Source organism: Anolis sagrei, chromosome 2 (assembly GCF_037176765.1).
Source record: "Anolis sagrei isolate rAnoSag1 chromosome 2, rAnoSag1.mat, whole genome shotgun sequence".
In the NCBI taxonomy this organism is placed as follows: domain Eukaryota; kingdom Metazoa; phylum Chordata; class Lepidosauria; order Squamata; family Dactyloidae; genus Anolis; species Anolis sagrei.
In genome coordinates, this window is record NC_090022.1 from 195,413,047 (window position 1) to 195,430,329 (window position 17,283).

At 40.9% G+C, this 17,283-nt stretch overlaps 2 protein-coding genes across 2 annotated transcripts in view; one reads left to right on the top strand and one right to left on the bottom strand.

The window, feature by feature from the left end:
* Positions 1–8,288, top strand: part of POLR2B (RNA polymerase II subunit B) — a 29,741-nt gene extending 21,453 nt beyond the window's left edge. Inside the window, exons 18-25 of the mRNA XM_060762687.2 lie at positions 423–517; positions 926–1,176; positions 1,263–1,352; positions 3,437–3,544; positions 4,193–4,306; positions 4,411–4,571; positions 5,352–5,547; positions 8,014–8,288. Of these exons, the coding sequence (XP_060618670.1) occupies positions 423–517; positions 926–1,176; positions 1,263–1,352; positions 3,437–3,544; positions 4,193–4,306; positions 4,411–4,571; positions 5,352–5,547; positions 8,014–8,103 (1,105 nt within the window). The 3' untranslated portion in view covers positions 8,104–8,288. The remainder of the gene's footprint in view (positions 1–422; positions 518–925; positions 1,177–1,262; positions 1,353–3,436; positions 3,545–4,192; positions 4,307–4,410; positions 4,572–5,351; positions 5,548–8,013) is intronic.
* Positions 8,289–17,283, bottom strand: part of IGFBP7 (insulin like growth factor binding protein 7) — a 29,374-nt gene continuing 20,379 nt past the window's right edge. The window contains exons 2-5 of the mRNA XM_060762685.2: positions 13,668–13,777; positions 11,096–11,212; positions 10,259–10,385; positions 8,289–8,479 (exon numbers count right to left, since the gene is read on the bottom strand). Of these exons, the coding sequence (XP_060618668.2) occupies positions 8,460–8,479; positions 10,259–10,385; positions 11,096–11,212; positions 13,668–13,777 (374 nt within the window). The 3' untranslated portion in view covers positions 8,289–8,459. The remainder of the gene's footprint in view (positions 8,480–10,258; positions 10,386–11,095; positions 11,213–13,667; positions 13,778–17,283) is intronic.

The following is a 17,283-nucleotide window of genomic DNA, read 5'->3' on the forward strand; positions in this document are numbered from 1 at the left end:
CACATCTAAATCTTTTTCATCTTTGCTATGTTCCTTGGACTTTTTCTGACCTGGATGTTGGTGATGGTGTAGGCATATTTTGGTAGCACTGTGCAAATGCAGGCTGCTAGGCAGGCCAGCTAGGCCAGTGCATTAATCAGCAGAGTCTGAGGAGAGCTTTGAAGCAGGGAGAGGAAAATCTTGGGCGCAGGCACATGAATATGGCTGTTACTCTCATTGGATCACCAGTCACTTTACAGTCCCAGATCTTATTCTTCTGTGGAAGGATTTATTTGCTGATGTAGGTGCATTGTTGTACTCTCTTTTTCCTGCTTCTCCACTTTACCGGTCATGTTAAATCATGTCCAACTATACCCATCATCTGAAATGAAAGAATGCTGTTGGATATGGATCTGATGGTATTTTATTTTTTTCTCCACAAGGTCTGTGTTCTATCGTTCATACAAAGAGCAAGAATCCAAGAAAGGATTTGACCAAGAAGAAGTGTTTGAAAAGCCTACTCGTGAAACGTGCCAAGGTAAGAGTAGACATAACAACAGTTCAAAATTGGGCCAAGAGGTGACTGCTCTGTATTGGAATTTTATAATTATATTTCTTATAAACTTGCAGAGAACAGTTTCACTACTCAATCTGTTCTGTTGGCAGAGAGCCCCATGAACAAATCTGTGGCACAAGGTTATTTCTAATATGGTTCATGGCAGTTCAGTAGTTCTTAAATAATGGGAAACTTTGAAGTAGTCCCTAGCTGATTGTCAATAAAAGTAATAGAGAAACATTCTAAACAACCTAAATTCTGTTTGCCCTGTTTGTAATGTAGGGCACATGAATAGATGACAGCAAAATAGAGAATTTCTGAACCTCTGAAGGGATTAGTTGGTTGAGTATTATGCAGGACTGATCTGGGCACTCTGATTTCCTTCTTTAGGGATGAGGCATGCTATCTATGACAAACTAGATGATGACGGCTTAATTGCACCTGGTGTGCGTGTGTCAGGGGACGACGTAATCATTGGCAAGACAGTAACGTTGCCGGAGAATGAAGATGAACTGGAAAGCACGAATCGTCGTTATACCAAAAGAGATTGTAGCACTTTCCTACGCACTAGTGAAACTGGCATTGTTGACCAAGTCATGGTTACCTTGAACCAGGAGGGATACAAGTTTTGTAAAATTAAGGTGAGCGTGGTAGGGATACATAGTCTGTCAGTGAAGATAAAGCCAGCAATGAGGCTGAACAACTGATTGTCTTCTTGTGTCTGCAGGTGCGCTCTGTAAGAATCCCACAAATTGGAGATAAGTTTGCCAGCAGACATGGTCAGAAAGGTACCTGTGGTATCCAGTACAGACAAGAGGTAAACACCTCCATTTGTGTTTGTATAACAGGAAAGAGAATCATATTCAGAAAATTATTCTGGATTTATTGCTCTTTGTTTACTTAGGTCTGGCTTAGATACTTGGCGATGCCCAGGTTTGGACTTTTGTAATGCTTAATAGTATTTTTTTTGGTTTTGGATGTTGTGAATGGTCCCATTACAAACTGCACAAGGATTAGAGTTGGGTCTGAATCACTGTTAATGAAAAGATTTGTAGTTTTTGGAGGGCCATTTTTGTGTAATTTCCAAAAACAGAAAAAGGAAGAGAGAGACTAAAAGACCAATGAAAAAAATTCAGAGAGATTTTTTTTAAAGAGTTAATCCCACAAAATACCTGAGGCAGCGGGATCTGTGGCATCTTTTTCTCTCCCCAGCAGAAGAAGCCTTTTCCTTTTTTTCTTGGAAAATTCCCTCCTCTTCCAGAGGGGGCCCTTAGAACTCACTTTCCCAGTGGCACTAGCCTAGGGAGGCCATTGAAAGTTCCTCTTGGAGCATGGTTGAAGTTGAAGTTTTTCTCTCTCTGAAGTTTTTCACACCTGGTGGTGTCCATGCTCTGATTGGCTGAGAATGGACACAACTGGCGACTACAATTCCCAGAACCCTCTCTTGCGGTTTGTCCTATTTTTAAAAAATGTTATGTTTAAAACTTAAAATAATTCTTTAAAAATCAGTAGATTGGTGAATTGTTTTGAAATAGTTGTAAATGGGATCTACAAGTGAGGTAGGTTTCGTGCAGAAGGGCTTTTAAAATTTCCCATTGTAGCCAATGGGCTGAATGAAATAGAAAATACCCATCCCTTTTTGGGTAACTTTCTGGTAAACGAAATGAGGGGTCAGATGAAAATGGTATGCCTTTTGGCCCAAATGCACATGACTATAATAAGGATATGAGTGAACTACAACTCCCATCACCTGGGTCAATTCCCCCAAACCTCACCAGCTGTTGGCCATGGTGGGTGGGTGTGCCAAATTTGGTTCAGGTCCATCATTGGTGGGGTTCACAGGGCTCTCTGGATTTGAGGGGAAATACAACTCCCAGAATCCTCTTTCATTTTCTCCAACCCCTGCCAATATTTAAAGCTGGTCATGTTGGGTTTGTGTGCCAAGTCGGTGGGAGTCATGTCGCTCTCTGGATGTGGGAGCCATCTTGGAAAATAGATACATACTTACATATTTTGACTTTTATTATATTCATAGAAGATAGATACATTGATTGCCTTCATTTGTACTAAGGATAGTGAGTGGTGGTGATCAGCCCTCAGGGTCGGTTGATCCTTGTAAGCCTTCCAGAGTTGCCCAATCGAAATGGCTTTGTGCGGCTTTTCTTTCTGCAAGTGTGACACTACTAAGAAAGTCCTGCCCCCAATTGCCACTTTGCTCAGAGCAGGATCTTGAAGAGAGGAAGGATCACACAAAAGGATACCACGTTGTAATGGGATTAAACTTAAGACACTTAGAATCATAGAGTTGGAAGAGACCTCGTGAGCCATCCAGTCCAACCCCCTGCTAAGAAGCAGGAAAATTGCATTCAAAGCATACCTGACAAATGGCCATCCAGCCTCTGTTTAAAAATCTCCAAAGAGGGAGCTTCCATCACACTCCGGGGCAGAGAGTTCCACTGCTGAACAGCTCTCACAGTTCAGAAGTTCTTCCTAATGTTCACGTTGGAAGCTCTGAGATAAATTGGATCTGGAAATGTACTTGAAACCAATGTATTAAAAATACACTCTAAAGCTTAATATGCTGTTAGCCTAGTCAGACCTTATTAAATGTTAAATTCTCAGCTAACTGAAAATCTCTGGATCAGATTCACAGCATCATGAGCAGTGTTTACAAATACAGGAAAAGCAGAGAACACTGGAAACAGAATTTCATGTAACACACAGAGGAAATTCAAAAAGGATCAAACACCTTCTGGAACAAAACATATTTTTTCAGCTTGCCCAGTGACATTGTGCATACTGTGTTAAAAAACAGACATGATTGTAAGCTTCATGATCCGTTTTGTTGCTCTTCTTTTGAAGATAGGAAGCATGACCGCCATCTTCCTTTGTTTTGTCTAGGATATGCCCTTCACCTGTGAGGGAATCACCCCTGATATTATCATCAATCCCCATGCTATCCCTTCACGTATGACAATTGGTCACTTGATTGAATGTCTGCAAGGGAAGGTAAGAACCTGTGGCTGCTTGGAGATGAGGTGGCCCCCATCTTACCCTGTTTGTGAGCTTCCAGGGTGGGAGCACTTTGTTAACCACTGTGAAAGACTGAATTATGCACAAAAAATTAATGCTTGAACCTGAATTCAGCATAAGTAGCCTTTGTGAGGCAGGTAACGACTTTGTAGTTGGACTGTGTTTACTTTGTGGTATAGCGCTAAGGCCACGATTCAGAGCTAATTTGGGTACAGGCATCAGTGGTATGTGGAAGTCAGAGCTGAATCAGTTGAAGGTATTGCAAATCCCATCATCCGTTGTCCATACTCTCCAAAGCATATTTTTTGTGTGTGATGAATCACTATGCTTTAAGTATGTTCAATTTGTAACAATAAAATACATTCTGCATTTCAGATGTTTACATTACAATTCATAACAGTAGTAAGAGTAGCAACAACATGAGGAACTGTATTTAGGGGTCACGGCATTAGAAAGGTTGAGAACCACTGCCTTAATCCAACGATCTACTGTGTCCATCTACTTTTTACAACTCTAATTAATTATTGCAGTAGCAGCAAGATACCAGAATTCTGTTTTGCTCTTTTTTCTCTTCTAGATAATGGTCCTATTCAGTAAAAGTAATATCCTTACTTCCACTTTTAGGTGTCTGCAAACAAGGGAGAAATAGGTGATGCCACACCTTTCAATGACGCGGTCAATGTGCAGAAGATTTCAAATTTGCTCTCTGATTATGGCTACCATCTGAGAGGAAACGAGGTATGTGCTGATCTCACTAGCAATTACATGCCTGACTTTGCCCTTTCTTTCCTCAGATTTTTCTCTACCATTTGAGCGTTCACTCCATATTTCATTTTCTTTAGGTTTTGTACAATGGCTTCACAGGTCGCAAAATTACATCGCAGATTTTTATCGGTCCTACTTATTACCAGAGGTTGAAACACATGGTAGATGATAAGATTCATTCTCGTGCCAGGGGGCCAATCCAGATCCTCAACAGGCAACCTATGGAAGGTCGATCACGGTATGAAATAAGATTCAATCATGTTTATTTGCTTTTAGTTTGCCACAGGTGCAAGAAAAAAATACATCATTGGGCACTGAAACTTCATTCCTCTTGAAATCTTTTGATGTCTCAGATTTTCTCATGGGCTTTGCTTGTGCTTTTCCTCACATTTTCCATATATAAATTGCAGTAAAAATGACATTACAAACAGAAATCCTTAAGAAACTGGATCTTCATGTGTTTTTAAAAATTATGGCTTACATGCCAAAACAAATTGGTTGTAAAACTTTTACAAAGAGCACCCCTTCTGATTTCCATTCATGCTGTGATCCGCATTTTATATTGAGAATGTTTATATTGAGAACAAGTAATCCAGTGGCGCAATGGGTTAAACTGTTGTGCCAGCAGGACTGCTGACTAAAAGGTCAGTGGGTTGAATCCAGGGAGCGGGGTGAGCTCCTGTCTGTCAGCTCCAGCTTCTCATGCGGAGACATGAGAGAAGCCTCCCACAGGATGGTAGAACATCCGGGTGTCCCCTGGGCAATGTCCTTGCAGACAGCCAATTCTCTCACAACTGAAGTGACTTGCAGTTTCTCAAGTCGCTCCTGACAGAAAAAAAAAGAGATGCTCCTATGGGACCTTTCAGGTGTTTTGTAAAAAAAAAAAAAAAAAGCATTTATTGCATCTACCATGAATTTTGCTCCAGTAGCTTCTTACAATATTGGGGAATGTGAGGTACATTGGTCACCTTCCAGTTTGGAAAAAAAAATGGAATCATATGTATTTTCTTTTTCTCAGTGACGGTGGCCTCCGTTTTGGAGAAATGGAACGAGATTGCCAGATTGCTCATGGAGCAGCCCAGTTCCTAAGGGAAAGGTTGTTTGAAGCATCAGACCCATATCAGGTTCACGTGTGCAACCTCTGTGGCTTAATGGCAATTGCAAATACCAGGACGCACACATATGAGTGCAGGGGCTGCCGGAATAAGACACAGGTTTGTAAAAAGTTGATAAAGGTGCCGTTTCTAGTTTTCCTCTTAGCATTTTCTGTGGCGTGTAGACTCATGTAATCCAGTTCAAAGTGGATGATGTGGATTATCTGCTTTGATCATCTGGATTATAAAGCAGTGTAGAAGGGACCTGTGCTGCACTACTTGATCCCCTTTTGATTATCATCTCAGTCTGACTCTCTGATGTGGCTTGATCTCTTTTTTCTTCAAAAATATATTGCAAAATCAATTTATTCTTTCAAACTTTCCTGAGTGACTCTCACCTTATCCGTTATGCATTTATATTTATTATTTACACACGGATCCATTTGGTTTCCTTAAATTGTATACATTTTGAGTTTGAAAGCTTTAACGTGGCTAGAGAAAAATGACCTATGTGTCCAGGGTTTTCAACTTTTTCTGTACCACGATCCCTTCGTTCATCTGGTGAGGCCCTGCTCACGATCCCACCAGCATCGCAAGCGCGATTGGTGGGAACGAGGGACAGGGCCTTCTCGGTGGTGGCCCCACGACTCTGTAACTCCCTCCCCAAGGACATCAGGCAAGCCCCATCGCTGGCAGTCTTCAGAAGGAGCTTGAAAACATGGATGTTCCAGTGTGCCTTCCCAGATTAAGGAATCCCAAGCAATTGTCCCTAATGCACTTTATGAGAGAGAGTTAGAATTGTCTGCACATCCTTCTATTCCCAAAATATCTGCTCTACCTCACCTGGACATGCCCAGAATTTTTAGAATTTTAACTATTTCATTTGGCCCTGCCACAGGTTTTTAACAGTGTCACCCTTTCGTTATTGTTTTATTGTTTGCTTATTTATTGTTGCATTGTATTGTTGTCTGTTGTGTTTTTGCTAATGATGTACTTTGGGCTCAGCCTCTTGTAAGCCGCACTGAGGAGATGGTAGCGGGGTACAAATAAAGGATTATTATTATTATTATTACCATAAAATGTCTGTTGAGTAAGCTATCAATTATTAGCACAGCTCCGTGAAATATGGAGGAGGGATCCTGTGCAGCTTTTAGGCAGATGTACTGAAATAAAACAAACTTTGAATGCTTTGAATGTGATTTTCCTCCTTGTTGACAGGGTGTTGGACTGAATGGCCTATGAGGTCTCTTCCAACTCTATGATTCTGTGATTCTATAAACGCATCTTGAATGCTCTCACATGTAAAGGATTACGTATTGTTTTGTTCCTTCAAGTAATTTTTGACTTATTGTGACTCTGTCATGGGGTTTTCTTTCCATGACTTGTTCAGAAGGGGTTTACCATTGCCCTTCACAGGACTGAGAGAATGTGACTGCGCAAAATCACCCAGAGTCATAGTAATCAATTACATGAGTTGGAATTCAAACTTGAGTCTCCTGAACTATTAATCCGGCACACAATTCACTAGAGCAGTGGTTCTCAACCTGTGAGTCCTCAGATATTTTGGCCTTCAACTCCCAGAAATCCTAACAGCTGGTAAACACTTGGAGACCCACAGGTTAAGAACCACTGCACTAGAGCATGTTGACTTTTAAAGACTTTGTGTTATCACTTACATTACTAGGCCAAATTCAAAAAAATAAAACAATGGAGTTTTTTTTTTATTTTGTACTCTTTACTAACAAGTCACAAAGGTGCCTGATGTTTTAATAACTTTTTTTGGGGGGGGGGGGTGTATTTTTTATGTAATTCTGTATATGCTGTATTTGATGCTATGATATTGTAAATTAAAACATGTAATTAAGGAGTTATTAAATATTAAAACGCCTTTGCAGTCCACCCTATATAAACTTGATACAGATGGGCTTACTTAATGGGTAACGGTATGGATGCCTCTCATTCAAATCATATCTATGTCAGGAAGCAGATGTATTGATTTGGTATGAGAGAGAAACTGGTCAGTTCCAGTTTAAACTACATAATGCCTGGAATAAGGACTCATTTTAAGGTGAGCTGTTTGAAAGTACTAAATTGCTACAGAGTCTCTAATAAAATGCATCCATACACCACATAAACCCCTCAAAACCATAACCTACTCCAACGGAAGCCCTTTTCTGACTATTAATCCTGAAAACTTTGACTGTCGAGACGATTTTCTCAGTTGTGGCGCGCGCGCGTGTGTGTGTGTGTGTATATATATAGATAGATAGATAGATAGATAGATAGATAGATAGATGACATGCCTCACCAGTGTCACTATTGTTGTCATTCTGCTGATGCTAAAGAAAGATCTTTTTCATTTCCCACAACTTATCATGTCAGTGAAGCTGGTTTTAATTTGATGGCTTTACTGGTCCTGCCAGAACTGATCACTATATTACTTTTGTTGTTGTCTGTTAATATTAGTTTTTGCTCGCTGTGTTTACTCATTGTGTGAGTTGTCTTGAGTCTAAACTAAAGGGTCATATTAAAATATTTTTAACTAAGTAAAAAAAATAGTAATATTTGTCAACTTTTCCTTTTCAGATTTCTCTGGTGAGAATGCCGTACGCCTGTAAGCTCCTCTTCCAAGAGCTGATGTCCATGAGTATTGCACCTCGAATGATGAGTGTGTAGCCTTTGGGAAGTTCCTCCATTTCTTAGCCACAATGTAGTTTTTACCCAAGTTTTTTAGGCACATGCTTCTCTTTTAAATGTTTTTTTTTCAAATCTGAATATCTTTGTGGTTAAGGTTTTCCAATTGTTCCATGTGTGCGCTATTTTGTTTTTGTAAATAGAAATAAAAGCTTTTCAGTCATGTATACACTTGTCAAATATTTTATTGTTACTCAGCAAAAAAAAAATATTCAAGGAGTTAGTGTATGGAGAGGTATGAATAATAAGAAAGAACAACAATTTTCCAGAAGATAAACTTAACCTTGGCATCGATTAGAGCTTCTACCTCTCTGTGTGCAATATATAAGCTTCACTTTTCAGAGCTCAGCACTGTCACCTGAGGGAAAAAAAGACAGCATTATAAATTGAAGATTCTGTTTTCCTTGAAATGCACACAAAAGAATTGAGGACACCCTATAATTAGTTCAATTGTATTTGGGGAAAGAGATAACATTTCACTTTTATAGAATCAATTATTCCTCTTCAGAAATCTCTAGATCCTCTAGTAACTCTATGATCAATGTTTGCTGGAAGTCTTGTAGATTCCTACAGTTTTCTGGGCTTTTATGGGTCTTCCAGCATAGTTGTATGGTCAGCTTTTGGCAAGTGCTGACCATAGAGTCAACACAAAAGTCTGCAGAGAATGTTTGCCTATCTGTGTATGTTGTCATCCGCTCTGAGTTCCCTCAGGGAGATAGAGCAGAATATAAATAAACAAATAATATTTTCTGTAGTAAAAAAAAAAAAAACATCCATTCATTTATTCATGATTCTTACACTTTCACGGGGTTTTGCACCTCTAACCCCAGCAAATGGGGAGAGTTGACTGTATCAGTAAAGCATCCCTCATGCAAAATTATATTTGGATTGCATTTACAAGAACAAGATTATTTTTCTAGGGCAGTGATGGCAAACCTTTTAGAGACAGAGTGCCCAAACCCGGGGTGGGAGGGGTTGGGCACTCAGGGGGTGGGTAGGGCAAGCCCAGGGGGGCAGGCAAGCGAGCAAGCGGGCAGGCAAGTGAATGGGCAAGGGGGGCAGGTGAATGGTGGGTGAGCAGGGGGTGGGCAACTGAGGCGGATGGTGAATGGGGGGTGAGTGATAGAACACATGCAATGAGAGGGTGCTGCGTGCCCCTTATGGCATGTGTGCCATAGGTTTGCCACCACTGCTCTAGGGTTACTGGGGACAAAGAAGTCTTGGGCCTGTAGCAAGGCCACCATCTGTATACGTCTCATGCCACCTCTTCTGAAGTCTAAGATCTGATGTATTGCAACCAAGATAGGGAGAAACCACTTCTCTACTTCCCACTTCTCCCCTGGGACATTTCTTATTTATTTTGTATCAAAATTTATAACATACCAAAAGCATTGCATAAATTAATATAAAACTGATAAAAGTAGAAGGAGCACAAGTGGCTAAATATCTTTTGACCAAAAATGTGCAACAGCAACTGCATTGTCTGTATCCTCCAACAACTCTTCCTCTGTACATGACGCAGGACACTGCGAACAAGCATGCAGATGGGGAGTTGTGTGTTCTGCTCCACAGTCGTACAAGGTGGAAGATTCTTTTAGGTAGTGCCATTTTGCCTGGTTGTCTTTTCATCTGCCCACTCCACTTCTGAGTCTGTTCAGGGGCTTCCAAGTTGCCCATTTTTGGTTTGCCTCTGGAAGCAGACCCTCGGGGGGGGGGGGGGCATCCAATTGGGATTTCCTGGTTTAGCTGCCCAGAGGAATACTCTTGCTGTTGCTGGGGAACATTAAGAGGAGTGGTGGTTCTCATGAAGCTTTTCCTTGATTTGAAGTCTCCTGGGAGGAGGCTGATAGCCATGCAATGGGTGGCTTTCACTGTTCAACCTTATTTCTTAAATTAGTTAACACCAGAGTCATGGACAGCAATGAATTACACTTTTTTCAGGAATCTTTCATGTGTCTACTATGAGAGATTCCTTCAATTCACAATCTGCTATTAAGAACAACCATTAAAAGCTTTCTTGTTCACAAACCTTCTGATTTTTGGTTCAGGATATTGTGACATTGCTGTAAGTCAGCAGACCCATCTAATGTCTACATTTCATTTCTAGCACAACAAAACACAAACACAGACTACCCACCTTTTTTTGTAGGTATTTCATTTATGGAATTGACAATAGTAATTTTTGCGGAGGCTGTGGCTTCTCCTTTAGAATTTGATGCATGGCACTCGTATTCTCCAGCATCATCATTGCTCAAGGGTGAGATCTATCAAGGCAGAACCATAGTTAATAGTTTTATTTCTAAAGGTTCTTGGTATTTGTTTAATGGTTGGCTTACTGATAGCATACATCCAAGTCCACAGCAATCTACTTCTTATATGATGATTTGGGAACATCTTCAATATGTTTGTACTATGGGGAGAAAACATTCTGACATAATTTTTTTTATTAGTTAGAGAGATGTAGGAAGAAACACTGCACAGAGCTATGTCTTAAAACGATTACTCAGTATGTTGTATTTCCTATTTCCCCCCTTGTAACTGTGTAGGAAATATTTGGAAGCTGCTGGAGGATATTCTTCCAAACATTTAACATGGTCTCAGAATTATTTTTTGTTGGAAATAGCAATAATAATAATAATCTTTATTTGTACATCTCCCCAAAGGGACTCAGGGCGGCTCTATGCAGTCATGCCTAGGAGGTATCTACAAACATCGCTGGTTCTTCGGCTTAGAAATGGAGATGAGCACTAACCCCCAGAATCAGACTCGACTAGACTTAATGTTAAGGGGAAACCTTTACTTTTTAAAACTTTTATGCCATTCAGTAGACATAGACTTGGGATCAGAATCTCATTCCCCTACTGCATCACTTCGCAGCTGGTTCCGAAGTCTAAAAAGCTGATTTTCTTCCTGCTGCCCAATCAAAATTACACAGAGTTGCTTCAATCGTGATAGCAAAAAAACTGCTACTTACCAACACCCACCCTGTTACTTCATGTTTCTCAGGGCCACCACGAGTCTGGATGGCTAAATTATCCCGATCCCCCGGAAGAAGTTCCATTCTCTGGACACCATATTGCCCCCTTGAAATCTGGTATATGAAGAAAAGGGATTTAGGAATGATGGGAGTTGTTTTTTGAAGTTATTTCTTAATTTCCCTTTACCTAATGCTGTTATCCATAGAGGTTAATCTTATACGTTGAGACAAGGACACCCCCAACTCATGGAACCAGTTTCAAGATCCTGACTAACATTTTCATCTCCTCAAAATGCTGCATAGTAAAGTCAGTTTTGGAGCAGGTGAGATTCATAATCAGTTTCTGATGTGTAGCAAGAATGTCACTTCCAACACAGAAAGTAAAATACAAGAAGAACCCATATCCATGACTTCACTTACTCGCAGACAAGGAGAATGGTCTCTCGAGCAATTTGCTAGGTCCTCAAAGAGATTCTCTGTTATCTTCCCCCCAGAATTGGAGAACCGATAAAATTCTATGCCAAAAGTAAGGTAATTTAATGGCTTTCACTCACATCCATGCTCACATTCATGCTTTCATGCTCACATTCATGCTTTCAGGCAACCACACTCCAGCAATGAATATATCCTCAAATATTGAAGTCTTGCAGTGATAACAACTAGACTAATAAAGGCTTCTTCTGTGAACTTAAAAAAATCTTTGGATCCCACCTATGCATGGGTTGATTATGTTTTTGTGATACATTAAAAGAGACTTGTCAAATACTACTTTGTAGACGATGCTTGGGACCACAAGAGAGATGTAGAGAGATAGTTTTGGCATTGCAAGTCAACTTCTGTCCCTCACCATCTGAGCAATGTCATGAGCCAACAGGGAGGACTACAGCAATATCTAATATACATTTACAGGGCTTCTGCTTCTGTTCTCAAAGTAATTGGCAGCCTGACAAAGATGAGGCCTACTCCCAAGGATCAGAACTATCTAGGAAACAGCAGGGCTTCTTTGGCAGCATTCCCAAAAAGTACTTGCTCTGACACAATTGTCATTTACACTAGAATATGTTACTTACAGGATCCCAGATCTATTATTATTATTATTATTATTATTATTATTATTATTGGAAACACAACAGATGAATCCACAGCATTGGATCACATGTCAGACACTTCCCAAGTGCCTAGGACTGTGTGATGTATCGGCGAATAATGCGTGCAAAGCCCAGTAAGGTGGCCTTCTCCAGCTGGCAGGTGGTAATGTTGTTGTTGTTGTTGTTGTTGTTATTAGATCTAGTGTTCAGGTACATGCAAGATCTTCCCAGCTTTGTGGGAGAAGGGCAGTCCATCAGGGCAAGGAGAAAAACATTCCCTATACAGATCTTAGGAGCCAAGAGGCTCATATGAGGGTCCAAATTCATTTCAGATCTTGCATCTATACCATAAGAAATTTTGAAGTCAACAACCAATGGCCAAAATCCTTATGGAACCTTATGCCTTTGTAAGTGGATTTACATCTGCAAGAGTTAAAATTGTGCAGAGGATTGATTGGGATTGTTGTTGCCACATCAGGACATCTGGGGATTAGATACATTAAAAGGTGCTTCCAATCTGCAAACCTATTTTTAAAGAAAATGATTATCTCATGAAAATTAGGCTGGATGTCACTAAGGAGAAATCAAAAACAAGGGTAGGCAAGCTGGGACCCAAGGACGTCTGAACACAAGCCTCTGGCTTTTAGTCACTACAGAATAAACCAAGGCCACTAATGTTATTTATTGTCATATTCTGGCTGTTAAAATTTAGCAGCAATTTCCCTGTCCCTCCTTCCTTCCAACAGGACTGCACAAATAGGACCATGTAATATCACCAGATCCTTTACGTCTTTAAATATTTTCAAAACTTTCTGAACATGAATGAGCTCACACAGAGTTTTAATACTGTCTCCTCTTCCCCAGAAAGGCCTAATATGGTAAAGTGAACCAAGGCTTGTTTTATGAAGACAACCAGAAACGAAACAAGAACTGACTGGGGCGTAAATGCCAGAAGGCAAAAGGTGGATTATATAATTCCTAATCTTTGCAGAGAAGACCGTTTTCCTTTTTTGCAAATGCCTGTTGTTAAGAGCTTCCCTGTCTAGCAATGCAAGTTATGCTTGCAGAGCTAAGAGGGACTGTTTTGCTTGGCACACACTTCAGTCCACTCCTCTTGCATTCCCATTTTGTTATAATGCTCTCCCCTTCTGTATTTGCCATGACTATGTGATAACTTTTAAATGTGGTTAATGTCTTAAATCCTCCTTCTATATCTCCCAAAATGTTATAATTACACATAAGGCTACTGCTAGCAGAAAATGGGCTGCTGCAAAGAGCACAATCTACTAGATGTTCTGCACAAGACTCAAATGAAATTAATAGGGAGTTCTGGACTGTTATTTTATGGATCCCATTCATATCTACCAGATTCCCACAGGATAATGGAGCAGTAATCTGTCAATGTTTCCATCCATTGTGGGGTGAGTTGCATAGAGCTTCCTTGTGGATTGTTTTCAAAATGTGCACCAAAGGCCACTCACCTTGTTCCAGGTGAGCACTGGGGTTGGAACTCCAATGACCTCACAACTCAAGAAAATCTGGGCCCCAGTGATGTTCCAGATGTCTTTAGGAGGTGTCACAATAGATGGCCCTAGAAAGAAGAGAGAAGGCTAAGCAACACATACAGGAAATGGAACCCGGCCTGCTCAGTAATACTTGACTGAGAACCTGATTTCCACTCAAATATATGTAGACTTTACTATGAGGCACCAAAAGATGTTAGATTGTTGAATGACCATTTGCTATTGTGTATCTGAGAAAACTCTGAGAAGTGACTGTTAAGGTAGGCATACCTATCCCAAATCTCACTTTAATGTCCATATTGACACATGAGAACCTTCTTGTGCTCAGGCATGGGGAGAGGGTTGGCCAAAAGCATTACTCTAGGTTTGTCTACACCTGTGGTTCCCAAACCTTGGTCCTCCAGGTGTTTTTGGACTTCAACTCCCAGAAATCTCAGCTATCGTACCTGTTGTTTCTATTGTGGGAGCTGAACTCCAAAATACCTGGAAGACCAACCACTGATCTATACAGTAGAATGAACTCGACAAGGTCAAAGGCTGGGAAAACATCAGGACGGGACATCTAGTAGATATGAGAGGCTGCCACAAGAGAGGGAATAAAAGACTCAACTAGTGCTCTGGAAATATATATCATGTCTCCAGTAGAAGCTGTCAACTCTGTCTAACTGAGGGCACTTCTACACAGGCCCTAAAATGCGGAACAAACCAGTTAAAAGTGTGTATGTGGCTAAATGACATTTGCCAAAAATGTGCACTGGATCGAACTATCCAGAAACACGTGTTTAAAACCTGATTTGGGCTGAAAAATGTGCATATTTGCATGACTGTATATCCCTGCAACTAAGAAAAACATGTGACTTAATTCCTATATGCTGATATAGACTGCTTCAGCGCATGTCCGCATTTTAACATCTCAAAACAGTTGATGAGAGCTGTAAACAAATGGTGCCACAGACACGCAGGTGGCTAAATGGAAGCACAATTGGAAAGCAATTCTCATGAGAATTCTCTGCAAGCACTCCTTTTTTCTGGTGTTTATGAAATTAAACAGAACTTGAATGGTAGGCAAATGACTCCAAAGGGAAGTGGGGTTCAAGAGGGCAAACCTAAAGGCAGGAGGAAGGTAAAGAAAAATAATGGCAAGATAATAATAAAATACTAATAAAACTTTATTTATAACCCGCCCTATCTCCCCCAGGGAGATAACAATCTCCCCGGCAGTTGGTGCTTGTGTGCACATTCAGATATCCACACCAGTGCTTATGAGGTCTAGTGCATCTCAGAGAGCCAATTAAAAAAAATAAAAGTAAACTTCCACCAGATGTCCTCTGTCTATCTTGCAGATTTCTAAAATCCGCTACAAATGAATGTGTCAGGACAGCAGGGGAGCATTTACCAGGACTGACATCTCTGGGTCTGGATTCTCCTTAAGATGCCACAATTTTTTCCCCTCACTTATTTATCCTGCATTTTGACGCTGTCTGGAAGGGCCCTAACAGAGTTGAGAACAAGGAGAAACAGCTGTTTCCTGTTTGTAAACCACTGTAGTGTCATTGACAAATCTCTGATACTGTCTCCCTTCACAAACACATTTTTGTTGCTCCATGATGACATCAAACTGTACTGAGAAACATCTATGTACACAGGATAAAAAGGCTTTGAAAATTTAAGTAGTAAAGAAATGGCAATTCCCCGCTAAGATATCTGTTTTGTTTTTATGTTCTATCCTTGGAGGGAACAGAGCACATTCTCACACCAGGTTACCATGGAAATGAAAATTTATGAACATAATCTCAGGTCAAAATATAAGTCTTACAAGAAGAACACTCTGTAATATTAAAGGGGTGCAGCAACATTTTATGTAGCATAGAATATTCGACTTGCTCAGAGCTCAGGCTAGACTTGGGAGCGTCTTTCTTTGGCTTAGCCGAAGTTGATTAGGTTGTGACCTTTTGTACTATTTTGCTGGGATCTGTTTCAGGGCTGGAGGAAGTTTCTCCCTGGACAAATGTGTGTGTGTGTGAGAGAGAGTGAGTGAGTGAGTGTGCCATGAGAAGAGACAGCTCTTTTCAAGTCAGCCATAACTCCCTTTAAGAGGAAGCCATGCCAACACAAAGCATTCAAAAACTATGAGTCAGGCAGCCCCAGAGGAAAAACCCAGATGAGATAGGCAAGACTTTCACACACAAAAATAATATGATCTGGCTTGGAGATGTCCATCTGTGCTTGTCTCCATTTCGTAAGCTTTTTGGGTTATAGCTCTGTGCTACTGTGCTACTGGAATAGGCCTAGCCCAAGACACTGCGGTGTCTCTGGAAAAAATATATACTAGTAAGTGACTCCATCACCCTAAAATGCATACGAGCAATAACCATGTGCACAATTCACAACTCTGTTCTGTAGCAGCAAGGCTAATGAGGCACAATAAGAAAATCTCCTAATGGATTTTATCTCACAAGTCATGCTCTTTACTCTCTCCACGACCTGAAGCACCTGCCTCGCATTGGTGCATCTACACGGCAGAACTATTGTTATTATTGTTGTTCATTTGTTCAGTCGTTTACAACTCTTCGTGACCTCATGGACCAGCCCACGCCAGAGCTCCCTGTCAGCCGTCACCACTCCCAGCTCCTTCAAGGTCAAGCCAGTCACTTCAAGGATGCCATCCATCCATCTTGTCCTTGGTCAGCCCCTCTTCCTTTTTCCTTCCATTTTCCCCAGCATCATTGTCTTCTCTAGGCTTTCCTGTCTCCTCATGATGTGGCCAAAGTACTTCATCTTTGCCTCTATTATCATTCCCTTCAATGAGCAGTTGGGCTTTATTTCCTGAAGTATGGACTGGTTGGATCTCGTGGTCCAAGGCACTCTCAGAACTTTCCTCCAACACAGAACAGACACCACTTTAATTGTCATTGCTCAATACTATGGAGACTGCTCACTGGAGGGAAGGTTATTAAAGGCAAAGGTGAAGTACTTTGGCCACACCATGGGAAGACAGGAAAGCTTGGAGAAGACAATGATGCTGGGGGAAATGGAAAGAAAAAGGAAGAGGGGACGACTAAGAGCGAGATGAATGGATGGTATCCTTGAAGTGACTGGCTTGACTCTGAAGGAACTGAGGGTGGGGACGGCAGACAGGGAGCTCTGGTGTGGGCTGGTCCATGAGGTCACGAAGAGTCGGAAGCAACTGAACTAATAAACAACAACACGGATACATGTGAGTTATAGTTTGGTGAAGCACCAAGCACTCTTTGGCAGGGAAGGCCAAAGATCTTGTAAAACCACAACTCCCATGATTCCAGAGCATCAAGCCATGGCAGTTAAGAGTGTTGCCAAACTGCATTAATTCTACAATGTAGAAACACCCTTTGTTTCAGAGCTGGGGGAAACTATTTACTATGGACTCTGACTCCCAGAACTCTATAGCCAATGGCCATGCTGGCTTAGAGATTCCACAAAAATAACTTTCCCAAGTTCTGCTCTATCTCATGGGAAAGCTGGCTCAGATCCAAGGGTCACAGCTGGAATTTGTGTGTACAAATGTTTATGAGCAGCTTGAGCCTCTGTTTTTTCT